Below are 12293 nucleotides of genomic sequence, written 5' to 3' on the forward strand. Positions count from 1 at the left end.
ACATACAGTAGCTATCAGAGTACCCCCCCCCCCACACACACACACACACACACACACACACACACACACACCCCACCCCACTCTCTTTCCTAGCAGCCAAGCCTCCTCCAGAAAGTTCAAATTCCGTCTTCTTTCTCCCCCCAAGCCAGAGTAATAGAATTTCCTTGAGCCAAATGTTATTATTTAGGACCATAATCCCTAGGAGTTGGCAGCTCACTGTGTGCAAATGAAATCTTCAGACTTGGGGGGTGGGGGGGGGGGGTGGAGTGGGCATGCCAGCGAGTGCTCGTGAAAGCATCCTTTGTAGGAGCAATTAGTCATGTCCTTCTTAAATTCTGAGCTTTTTGTCTCCGTTTTTGATAGGAATTACGAAAATTGAATCTCCCCGCAAACCAAACATTTTTCCACTTGTTTAGCACCGGGAGTTTCTATAACAGGCGGAATGTAAGGCAGAGGGCAGAAACACAAGAAGCAGGAGAATAGGATGAAAGGATGCAGGTGGGTGGTTGGGATGGCTTGGCATGGTGGGTAATAAAAAAAAAAAAGAAAGTGGAGGTATAACCAAATTACGCCCACGACGACTGCAGCGCGAGCCGGCCCTTTGGCTGCGGACAGCGCTGTGCTGTTCTCAGAGACAGTGAGCTGTTAAGAGAGAGACAAATCAGTGTCCTGTGACAAGGAGACCAGCACACCATCCTCGCTGGTTGGAAAGTCCCGGCAAGTGTGTGCGGAACTTAATGCAGCAGATGACCCCAACTCTCATAACACTGAAGGAGCTCACGCAAGCAACACAAGCACCCATGCCTCTGTAATTCTCTACAGTGAAGAAACACTTAGACGGCTGGACCTTCCTGCGGTCATTGCGTAACCACGTAGATTACATCTGGGGTAGTTCATCCACAGGCCTCTTCTGTATCAGACGAATCTAGTCATCGGCAGCAGTTGACCTTGGTTAAGAAGTTAAATGGTTTGATGAATGAGGTTCAACTGATGACTCAGTCTGACATGATTTTCGATATCTCGCATAAGCCATCCTTGTTCTGTTCAGCTACAGCAAGGTATTTTGCAAAACTGCACGTGATGGCTACACTGAATGCAGGGCTCAAATGAGGCTGTGATGAGCTGTTGAAGGATGCGTGTTTGTCATGACTCTCATAGTGTTCTAAAGCACATGGAAGATTTACGGTTTACGTTGATGCTGTATAATGAGGTGACCATGTTTAGTTCAGTCCAGCTCCTTCTGTCACCCTGTCAATGGCTCTCCATTAAATTTGAAAGCATTTTGTGTATCATTTATTTTGTTCACCCTGATCAGTGCTAAAGTAAGATTTTGTGTTTTTAAAAGATTGGATGAAATGAGATGTCACGTTTCTAACCTGCTGTGGCATATAAAGGCTTATGGTGGTGTCCCTGATTGGCCCCCCTGCTCCTGTACTTCCTCCTCCACTTCAGGTGAGGGTGCTGTTCTCCAAGGGCCCCTTCATCTCCATCTTTGCCAGCGACCCGCACATCATCATCAAGGCCATCAACCAGAACCTGAATAGTGTGCTGCGCGACTCTAACATCAACGGGCACGACTACATGCGCAACATCGTGCACCTGCCTGTCTTCCTGAACAGCCGCGGCATCAACACCGCCAGGAAGATCTGCATGGCCGCGCCGACCAACGGAGACATGGCCAACGCAGATGGTACGCTCCCCTCCACAAGGTCTCACCCATACTGAGATCACTTGTGAATTACACTCTGTCTCAGATGGCGTACTTCCGTCAGTACACTATAATGCAGTGCACTGTGTGCTTACTCGTGGAGTGTGTACATTTCAACAGAGTAGTGTCGTCTTAAATCGAACACCAACTCCGCGCACTTAATGGAATGACGATCGCAATGTTTAAATATAACTTTATTAGTGTCCTCTATTCGACAGTGACATTGTCGTACTGTGTCAAAACGTGAACAGTTTATGTTCTGACTTGCTTGTACATCTGTAAAACGTTTTACACTGCTGCTGCTCCAAAGCTCTCAACCGTGATTATCACAAGTTTGAAAATGCTCCCTCCACTTCCACCATGTTGCCAAGAGGACAAAAAAGTGTCCACCGTTCAACACTCAACATTTTCAGTGTTATGAGTGCACCATCCGGGGACTAGCAGGGCACTTCGTGTAGTCGGAATTTTCAATGTGAATGAACTCATGCCCTCAAATTCGGTATTGTAAGTGCAGAAGTACGCCATCTGAGACACAGCCAGAGACTCTGTGTGAAAGGTGAAAGGTTTATTCTAACGAGAGGCTGCTGGTTCAACAGCCAAATCATCAAATGGCTGGAGTAGTTTGTGACCTGGTCTGAACTGAGCTTTTAACACACTAGCTGGACAGCTTGAGGAACATGAAGAGAAGCTAGCTGAATTTAAACAGAACTGCAGTTATATTCTGATGACAAAGTGTACCTTTTTAAATGTGGTTCCATCTCTTGTCAACTACAGTGACTTGCATTAATCTGTTAGTGCTTTGTGCAGCTGAGCTGGAACTCTCTGCCAAAGGAGCATGTTCGAGAAATGAATCTCTATCATGGCCTGGAGCCTTGGTCAATATAAAAGAGGCCTTGGAATCTCCTAATGACAAGCATGGCTTCACATGTACTGCAGATTGATGGCTCTGTTTTTCATTTTTTTTATTGTCTGTTGTTCTAGTCTCTCATATGGTCAATAAAATACAAGGTCTTACCCCTTTCCATGAGGAACTAGCTCAAGAGCTGATCTCCAGGGTTCTCGGGACGTCGTATGTAACTTTCTGGAGAGGGTTCTTAGTAAGTGTGTTTCCAGTGTGCTCATGTCTTTTTCTGTGTTCCTCCTCAGTCTGGCATGAGGAGATGGACAGGAAGAACAGTCTGGGTCAAGATCAAGCCAAGATGGGCAGCCGGACAGCACTGAACCGCAAGGGGAGGCACTCTCAGATCCCCACACCACCCACCGCCACCAGGGTAGGTACTCCAAACCCCCACCCATTCTTTGGGCATAGCATGCCCACCACACAGCTGGTCCTAGACGGAGGACTGTGTGTGTGTGTGCATCAACATCTGTATTCCTCCAGTCTGTACAGTACACTGCTGTGTGTGTGTGTGTGTGTGTGTCTGAGGCTGGCTTGGTGGAGCGAGGCTCTGTCGCCGAGGAGCGGCTGTAATTGATTTAATGTCTGTTTATCCTTCCTGCTGCGCTGCCATTGCCTAATGACAGGGTGTAGCTGCAGTGGGTCTCGGTGACAAAACGCTGGCACTGGAGAAGCTCGCGGGAGGCTAAGTGGTTTTGCCCCCCCAGCCCCCCCCCCCCCGCCCAACCCTAACCCCTCTCCACCCCCCCGCAAAGGACTGTTTGTTTGTGTTGCTGATTTATCTGCCTCCTTATGTGGCCCTCTTTTGGGGGGTAGATGCTAAGACACTCTTGTTTGCGTCTTGTTTGCGTTTTGTTTTCTGGTTCTCAGTAGTCCTCTGTTGGCGCCTGGCGGCCACTCTCGCACTGCCTCGTCTGTTGTTTGTGAAGATCAATTTGCATACAATGCTCCAAACGTCTTAGTAAAGACTCCATTTGCTGGAAATGAGATGAGGCTTTCTTTTACCACATCGCGCTGCAGAAGCCTGGGCTAGGCTTCTCCACCCAAAGCATTCCAGTGAAATCATACACTCTGGAGAATTAAAAACAGCTTTCTAACCAGTGGTCTTACTGGAACTTACCATGTCATTGTTTTTTGCCTTCCGCCCCAACACACAATTGCCAGAAGCCCCAGTCACATACAGGGTGCTAATGAACTACCCTCAACTACCCCTCTTCCTTAATTGCCATCTTGTTCTGGGCACCAATGCACGCAACGGGAGCTGTCTTCGGAGCGGTCCTCGGATTTCTCTCCAGACGATGAAAGCAGGGGCCACCCTTGTGTGGAGCCGGCTCTCACTTTCTTAGTGACTGTACACTCCCCCAGAGCCATGCAGTCACAAGGCAGGCATTAGGGAGAGTTCACAGGCAGCCTGGTGCCCTGCCACGGTGGGGGGGGGGGGGTTGTTGTCTTGTGATCCGGCTCACTTTTACTGTCCCTGCGTCGTGTTCGAACCTCGACCATTCTTGGCACCCATTCCGCACACGTGCTGCTCACATAGGCCTCCCGGCGAAGGGGTCACCTTCAAGGAAGAGGAGTGAAGGGCTCGCTAATGACGAGGCAGTTGCTGGACGTCCGTAAAACAAAAGCGATACTGTGGCATGCTTGGACGGAAGGCCCTTCTGCAGGGGCGTAATTTGAACACGGTAACAGGCGGAGGCTGTTTAGATATCATTTGCAGCGCTTTAGCTTTAACTCAACACCCCGTAAGTGTTCCAGAGCCTGCGTTATTAAGTAGTGTTGGGAAAATGTGAAGGTCGGAGTTGAGTGCTTAACGGCGTCAGGCTTCACTGGTCCAATCGGGAAGTCTGGAAGCCAGGGAATGTGCGTTGTCACCGCCAGAGGTGTTCGAGTCCTAGCCAGGACTTTCTCCGAGACGGCAGTGTGTGTGTGTGTGTGTGTGTGTGTAGGCCTTGGACATACCCCCAGCAATGTCTCTCTCTCCCTTGCACACTCCGTAGGTCATCTGGTCAGCTAATTGGTCAGTAAAAGAGAGCTTGTGTGTGAGGGAGTGATGGGAACAGGGGGCCCGGGGTCGAGCCTGGTAACAGGAAGTGGAAGCGAGTCACAGAGGTCACACAGCGGACCACCACTCCACCCTCCGCCCATCACATGGGTCACGGGTGGCCGTGTCACAAGATGGTTTGTGAACGCTTCCGCCAAATGTCACGAGAAAAAGCTGGTATCCAGCATTTTTGGAAAATATTAGGGGGCCTTTTCCAAGTTTGGAGAATTAGATGTCGTTTTTACTGATGATGTCGTTTTTACTGTTCAAACTGATTATAGCATAAAAAAAATGCAGTTCAAGATAATTGGTTTATCAGAATTTCCTTTGAAACAAAAAGCTGACACACACCATTAACACAGCCTGTTCCCTATTCCCCACAATTACCTGGAGGATTGTGATAAGCAAGTCCTTTGGTTCCTCTTATCTTTATCCTTCCCAGCGAGAACATTGTTTTAAACTGTCTGTGTGTGTGTGTGTGTGTGTGTGTGTGTGTGCGTGTGTGTGCGTGTGTGTGTGTGTTATAGGACACATACCGCAGGAGACAGATGCAGCGCTCCCTCACACGTCAGCTGTCCTTCGACCTGACCAAGCTGCTGGTAACTGAGGACTGGTTCAGTGACATCAGCCCTCAGACCATGAGAAGACTTCTCAACATTGTATCAGTCACAGGTACCTACAGTAATGGCAGCCATTTTGTGTCTAACCACACCAGTTTCACCCCAGACAATTCGCTTTGGCTTCATGGTAGACTTACTAAGGTTGATATAACATCATCTGCAGAGGACCTCAGCCTGGCCTTGAGGGATTTCTATCATCACATCCTGCTTTTCCCGGCTGATTATGTTTGACCTTTCTTGGCATGAGATATGACTTTGTTGTCTGTCTCAGTGCCTGATTAAAACAATTAACACAGGCATGGAAGGTCCTTGTAGACTAGTTGAAGAAACCACTAACCTTAACTTTGTTCGCTGGTCCATGATGAACAGGACGTCTCTTGAGAGCCAATCAGATCGTGTTCAACTGGGACCGGCTGGCGTCATGGATCAACCTGACTGAGGAGTGGCCCTACCGCACGTCCTGGCTCATCCTGTTCCTGGAGGAAACGGACGGCGTGTTTGACCAGGTCACACTCAAGACCGTCTATGAAAGGTCAGTGGTGACATGCAAATACACATAGTGTGTACACACACATGCGCACACACACACACACACACACACACACACACACACACACACACCACACACACACACCGTACCTTACCATGCAGGGTTAAAATACAGGTGTATTGAAAGACCAAAGTGCAATGACCGCATTAACACTGCTGGGAGTTACACTGAACACACACACACAAAGTCAGATCAGATCATGTGCATGTTGCTCAACAACCCAGAATGGCTTTTCAGTGTATTGTACAACACTAACAACAGTGCATTCTCTCACATACAGTAACCACATACAGTACTTTTCAAATAAACATACACACCCATACACACAAACCCATCAGGAAGCCCAGTGACAACCATAGTTGTCTCTCCCTGGTTCTTGGTAAGCGTTATGTGTACATGTCACATCAGTTTCCACCCTGTCAGTCCATTACCCCTTGACTGTTTACTACAGGCTTTGCCTAATGGCTGTGTCAGTAGCACAACCAAGTAGGCTGGAATGTTAGGGTTATTACATGACTAACCCTCTCAAACAAACACGTGCGAAGAGCCTCGGCTCCTGTAGGTGGCAGTAGATCCCCTCCATCTCGCCCGTCCCTTGACCAGTCCTGTGCTGCGGTCCTGCATCTTCGCCCCGCAGCCATGTTCAGCAGCAGCACGCGTGTGGTCACACACACACACACACACACACACACACACACACCTCTGGCTCGTGGTGGTCTGAAACGGCACAGCCACGCAGCCAGGATTGATCGGGCTCTCGCCCGTGTTTCTGCTCTCCTGCGCTACATTATTGATGCTCCATTTACCCACCATGCATCTGCCTCTCCTAGCACCATGTTGCTGTCGCCTCCTCCTCTCCTCTTCTCCTCTCCTCCACTCCACTGATGTGGGTCCCTGCCTCAGTGGCTGATTTATGATTTGTTTATTTATTGGAGCTGGTGTGAGATTCCTCGGGGATTATCGGCCCCGCTCTTGATACATGAGTCATCGGGGTCCTCTTGGCTGGAGTCAGAAAGGCTGTGTTTGAACTGGGAAGTATGGGAATAGCGTGGGTACCACACGCGTGTGTGTGTACGAGAGAGAGTTGCATATGTGTTATATAATTGTCGAGTGCCTACATGTTGGAAAACACACTGTGTGTTTTATGTGTGTGTATGCATATAGTTGGTTATTAATATGCATGTCATGTGTTTGTACTAATAGTGTGTGGGGTCATGATGGAGTGTTTAAATGTGTGTTCATGCGTGTAGGCTTTGTGTGTGTGTGTTCATGCATGTAGGCTTGTGTGTGTGTGTGTGTGTGTGTGTGTGTGTGTAGTGTTTATGTGAGTGTATGTCTTGTGTGTTTGTGTATATGTGTTTTTGTATTTGTTGCTGTGTCTTTTCTCATGATTGTGTGAGTGGGTTCCTCATGCGTGTGTGTGTGTGTGTGTGTGTGTGTGTATCTACTGTATGAGTGTGTTCCTCATGCATGTTAGTGTGTGTGTGTGGCAGACAGGGCCATAGGGGGGCGTGGGGTGTGTGTGTGTGTGTGTGTGTGTGTGTGTGTGTGTGTGTGTGTGTGTGTGTGTGTCTTTGAGTGTGTTCCTCATGCATGTAAGTGTGTGTGTGGCAGGCAGGGCCATAGGTGTGTGTGTGTGTGTGTGTGTGTGTGTGTGTGTAGGTGTGTGTGTAGGTGTGTGTAGTGTTTATGTAAATGTATGTCTTGTGTGTTTGTGTATATGTGTTTTTGTATTTGTTGCTGTGTCTTTTCTCATGATTGTGTGAGTGGGTTCCTCATGCGTGTGTGTGTGTGTGTGTGTGTGTGTGTGTGTGAGTGTGTATCTATGAGTGTGTTCCTCATGCATGTTAGTGTGTGTGTGTGTGGCAGACAGGGCCATAGTGGGGTGTGTGTGTGTGTGTGTGTGTGTGTGTGTGTGTGTGTGTGTGTGTGTGTCTTTGAGTGTGTTCCTCATGCATGTAAGTGTGTGTGTGGCAGGCAGGGCCGTGTGTGTGTGTGTGTGTGTGTGTGTGTGTGTGTGTGTGTGTGTAGGTGTGTGTGTAGGTGTGTGTAGTGTTTATGTAAATGTATGTCTTGTGTGTTTGTGTATATGTGTTTTTGTATTTGTTGCTGTGTCTTTTCTCATGATTGTGTGAGTGGGTTCCTCATGCGTGTGTGTGTGTGTGAGTGTGTATCTATGAGTGTGTTCCTCATGCATGTTAGTGTGTGTGTGTGTGGCAGACAGGGCCATAGGGGGGCGTGTGGTGTGTGTGTGTGTGTGTGTGTATGTGTGTCTGTGAGTGTGTTCCTCATGCATGTAAGTGTGTGTGTGTGTGTGTGTGGCAGGCAGGGCCATAGGGGTGTGTGTGTGTGTGTGTGAGGCAGACAGGCCCATCGGGGTGCGCGCGTGTGTGTGTGAGTGAGTGTTCCTCATGCATGTGAGTGTGTATGTGGCAGACAGGGCCATGGGGGCACGAGTTGCTGTGCATGAGCATTTGGCCTTTAAAGGTTGCTCTCTGTCACACCACAGCAGCGTGAAGGAGCAAGAGAGAGAGAGACAGAGAGAGAGAGAGAGAGAGAGAGAGAGAGAGCCACCCCCAGCCCCTGAGGCCTGGACACTGTCATTGCTACTTTGTGTCACAGGCCAGGCTCCGCCAGGGCCACCTCGCCCCCACTGCCCGCTCTGCTCTTGTTCTTCTTCTCTACCTTTATTCTCTCTATCTCCCTTTCTCTGTTGCACACTGTCTCTTACCTGATAGTCAGTCAGTGTCTGTCTTCTCTTCGTTTGTCTTATCACTGTCTCTCATCTCTCCATCCTCCTCTCTCTCTCTCTCTCTCTCTTCATCTCTCTCTCTCTCTGTACCTGTCTCTCTATCTCGCTGTCCTTTAGCTGTGCCCTTTAGCGCTCGGCTTCACCCGCCTGCCTATCGTCCCAGGAGACCACACCCCCCCCCCCCCCCCATTCTCCGTCACGATTTCATCTTCTGTTTCATCTCGTCAGCGAGTGGTGTTAAGGCCAGTCAAGCCTTTCCTGCCCCCTCTTTGTCATTCCCTCTCCACTTTATCCGGGGGGGGGGTGCGGGGCCGAACCTCGGACACTTCAAAGCCTTTGATATCTGCTGAGATCTGTAGCGATACGTCTGTAGTGGATCTCTCGCCTGCACTATTCTATTAAGTCCTTTTTTTCTCTTTATATATTTGTCGGCGTTGGTCATCTGAGCAGCGCTTGCCCGTTTCAGCGGCGAGCGAGTCTGAGTCACGGCAGCGCAGGGCTCCAGCCGAAGGGCTGATGTCTGCTCTGTGCTCACTCCTCAGGAGCACGTCACCCCGCAGGGATGGGAAGCAAGGGCACCTGGCCTGGAAACAGCCCACACACACACACACACACACACACACACACACACACACACACACACACACACACACTCAAATATGTAAACACGCTCACTTCCTCATTAACATACCCTCAAAACTAGACATATGCTCAAATACACTGACTCACACTCACAAACATTCACATGCACACACGCTTACAACACTCTCTTTCTCTCTCTCTCTCCCTCACTCTCTCTCTCCCTCTCTTCCCACCCTCTTGGTGGCCTTGCTGTGTCCCATGACCCAGGCGGCTGTGGGGAGATTGATGGGCCGCTCACACACAGGCTGCTTTATGCTGGGGCTGTAGTGGCGGCGGGCGGTCGTGGTGGTGGCTGTGGCACGGCCTGGAGCAGGGACACGTCAGTGCCCGCGGCCGCCGAGACTGAGTCAGCCCCCCTCGCAGGTCAGCCGGCACACTGACTCAGCCTCAACCCCCCCTCCCCCCCCTCCCCCTCCACCTCCCTTTCCCCATAGGTCAGCTGTCTCAGGGAATATCAGTCACGAACGCACTCAACCCTGGCCCTGGTATCCACAGTGGCCTGGCAGAAGAAGGAGGAAGAGAGAGAGAGGGAGGGAGCTTCACTGGGTTTTAGAATGTCTTTTGCTCTCTTTCAGCCCACATTGTGGGATTCTGCGTTTGTTTCTGTCATTCTGTGTTTCTGGAACGTCTGGTTTTCCCCTCTTACTGTCTCTAGCTATCTCTTGCTTTAGCAGTGGTAATGAGTGTGTGTGTGTGTGTGTGTGTGTGTCTGTGTGTCTGTGTGTCTGTGTGTCTGGCTTGGTCGAAGACTGTCCCCATGCTGGAGGGTGATGGTAGTGTGCTGTTTGAGGAGTGTGTGTATGTGTTGGTGTGTGTGGGGGGAGCTCTTGGCCACTACTAGCCAGCAGATGTTTGCGTCGTGACTGTCATCGATGTCGTTAATCTGTGTGAAGGAAGCCTGACGTGTGTATGCGCTTCGCCAGCGTCATTGTTGCTGCGGGGGTGTTGAGAGGATGCTGGACCTGCTGTTGGCTAGACACCGTCCATATGAGTAACCAACAGCACAGCATAGAAAAGGAGTAAAAGCCTGTGTTCCTTTCCCCCCCGACTCCACCGATGCCAACCGTGGACCACTAGATCCTCTTTTCCTTAGTGAAAGAACCCAGTCCTCATTTCTGCACTTCTCATCTGAAGATTAACTCAAAAGTCCAATCCAGAGAAAGTAGGAGAAAAGTTCACCTCATTTTAATCATCCGCAGAATGTGCCCTAAGCTGCTAATAACATCAGCCTCTTAATAATTTCACAATGATTAACAGTGAGCCTGTGAAGCCATTGTGTGTGAGATTGTGTGTGTGACTGTGTGTGTGACTGTGTGTGTGACTGTGTGCGTGACTGTGTGCGTGTGTGTGTTCATCTGGTGTGTGATTGTGTGAGAGTGTGTGTGTGACTGTGTGTGTGACTGTGGTGCGGGTGTGTGTTCATCTGGTGTGTGTGTGTGTGTGTGTGTGTGTGTGTGTGTGCGTATGTGTGCGTGTGTTCATCTGGTGTGTGTGTGTGTGTGGGGTGCACGTTAACATTGAGCACAAAGGTGGCAGTGTCCTCCGTTGACAGGGTGGCCCAGTCCTTACTAACACGCTCCACCCCTCCTCCGCCTCCTCTTCCTCATCATCTTCATCGTCTTCCTCCTCCTCTTCCTCCTCCTTCTCCGCAGTGGGAAGTGAGATGACAAATCACTTGTCACTTAGCCACGCCAGTCTTGCCCAAGCGCCCTGAGCTCTGAATGCACTTAGACAAATTAAAACCAAAACAAACAGCGTGTGTTCGTCCGACCGACTCTGTATTTATGGATCAAGGCTGCTAACGGCAACAAGCAAACAAAACAAGAACTTTAATAAAACTCTAAAAATGTGGATGCGTCGACCGTGTTGTATTTCCCCACTTTCCTTCATTTCACTTCTGCATTCGGCGCTCGTTTTACTCCCATCTATTTAGTTTGAACGTTTGTTTTCCTTTTGGTTTTGTTTAAAGAACCACCTCCATGTGAAAATGTCTCAATCAATCTCCTGCTCCGGAAAAAAACAAGAAGTCGTGACTCGCATCTCGTGGTTATCGCTCTTAAAAAAAAAAAAAGATAGGGAGAGCGAGAGAGAAAAAAGACCCTAAGAATATCTCCGTTGAGCTCTACTTTGAGAGTGGACTGGTCAGACTGGGGTAGCAGGCGGCGGAAGCCCATAAGCAGAGCACATTAGCAGGCCGAGCGGGGAGGAGAGGAGAGGACGAGGGCAGGAGAGGCAGGGTGGGGGGTGGGGGTGGGGTGGGGTGAGGGCAGATTTCTGGCTGCTGGCGGCCGTGATCCGTGGGTAAGTTTCGAGTGGAGTCAGGTCCCCGGGGAGGTTATTTCGGGTGCCCGCGCTCCGCTTTTAGCGTGCAGGAGTGGCGCGGCCTGCCGAGCCAGTGCTGCTCGGGCATCTGGTGCCCCGGCCGGTGCCAGCGCCCAGCCTGGCCAAAACCTGCACCAGAGCACCGCTAACACCTCACACACACACACACACAGACACACAACAACACACCGACACACAGATAAACACACTCTCACCAACAAACACATACTACACAACCCAACTACTACACATACAAAAGCTGAAGTGTGTGCATTCACAAGCACACACACACACACACACACACACACACACACACACACACACACATACACACATACCATATTCCACTCCAGCAGGACCCACTTTAATTAATTAGATAGAGGGCGAGAGAGGGGGGGTCCGCCTTGCACTTGAAAACAGGAAGCAGCATCTAGCACAGAAAACAAGAGTGCGAGAGAGTGTGAGAGGCGTCACCTCCACCCCCTCATCTCCTCCTCTCAGGCCGCAGTCCTGGCCTCAGGCTCTGGACGCTCTGTTCTCCACAGCATTGGTCAGCTCCAGGACCGTGATACTGTTGCCAGAGAAAGAGGTTGGCAGAAAAAAAGATGGAGAGAAGAGAACATGGTACAGAATCCCTTCTCTCCCTCCATACCTCCATCTTGTACTGGTCAACTCAAGAGCTCTAATACTTTCAATTGAGATGGGCCAGGATACAAGTATAGAGTGCAGTACTGGTCATGTGATGTAACACAAAATA

The 12293-nt window shown here is 49.9% G+C and overlaps 1 protein-coding gene across 5 annotated transcripts in view; it reads left to right on the top strand.

Annotated features, from left to right (window-relative positions):
* The window catches only part of kidins220a (kinase D-interacting substrate 220a), a 49356-nt gene that overhangs the window by 15839 nt on the left and 21224 nt on the right, over positions 1-12293 (top strand). For all 5 annotated transcript variants that reach the window (XM_076299504.1, XM_076299507.1, XM_076299508.1 and 2 more), the window contains exons 19-22: positions 1453-1690; positions 2855-2979; positions 5178-5322; positions 5640-5802. In XM_076299504.1, the coding sequence (XP_076155619.1) occupies positions 1453-1690; positions 2855-2979; positions 5178-5322; positions 5640-5802 (671 nt within the window). The remainder of the gene's footprint in view (positions 1-1452; positions 1691-2854; positions 2980-5177; positions 5323-5639; positions 5803-12293) is intronic.

Source organism: Alosa pseudoharengus, unplaced genomic scaffold (genome assembly GCF_046254945.1).
Source record: "Alosa pseudoharengus isolate Yale_2024_CS ecotype anadromous, Long Island Sound unplaced genomic scaffold, YU_APseudo_1.1 YU_APseudo_1.1_scf_22, whole genome shotgun sequence".
In the NCBI taxonomy this organism is placed as follows: domain Eukaryota; kingdom Metazoa; phylum Chordata; class Actinopteri; order Clupeiformes; family Clupeidae; genus Alosa; species Alosa pseudoharengus.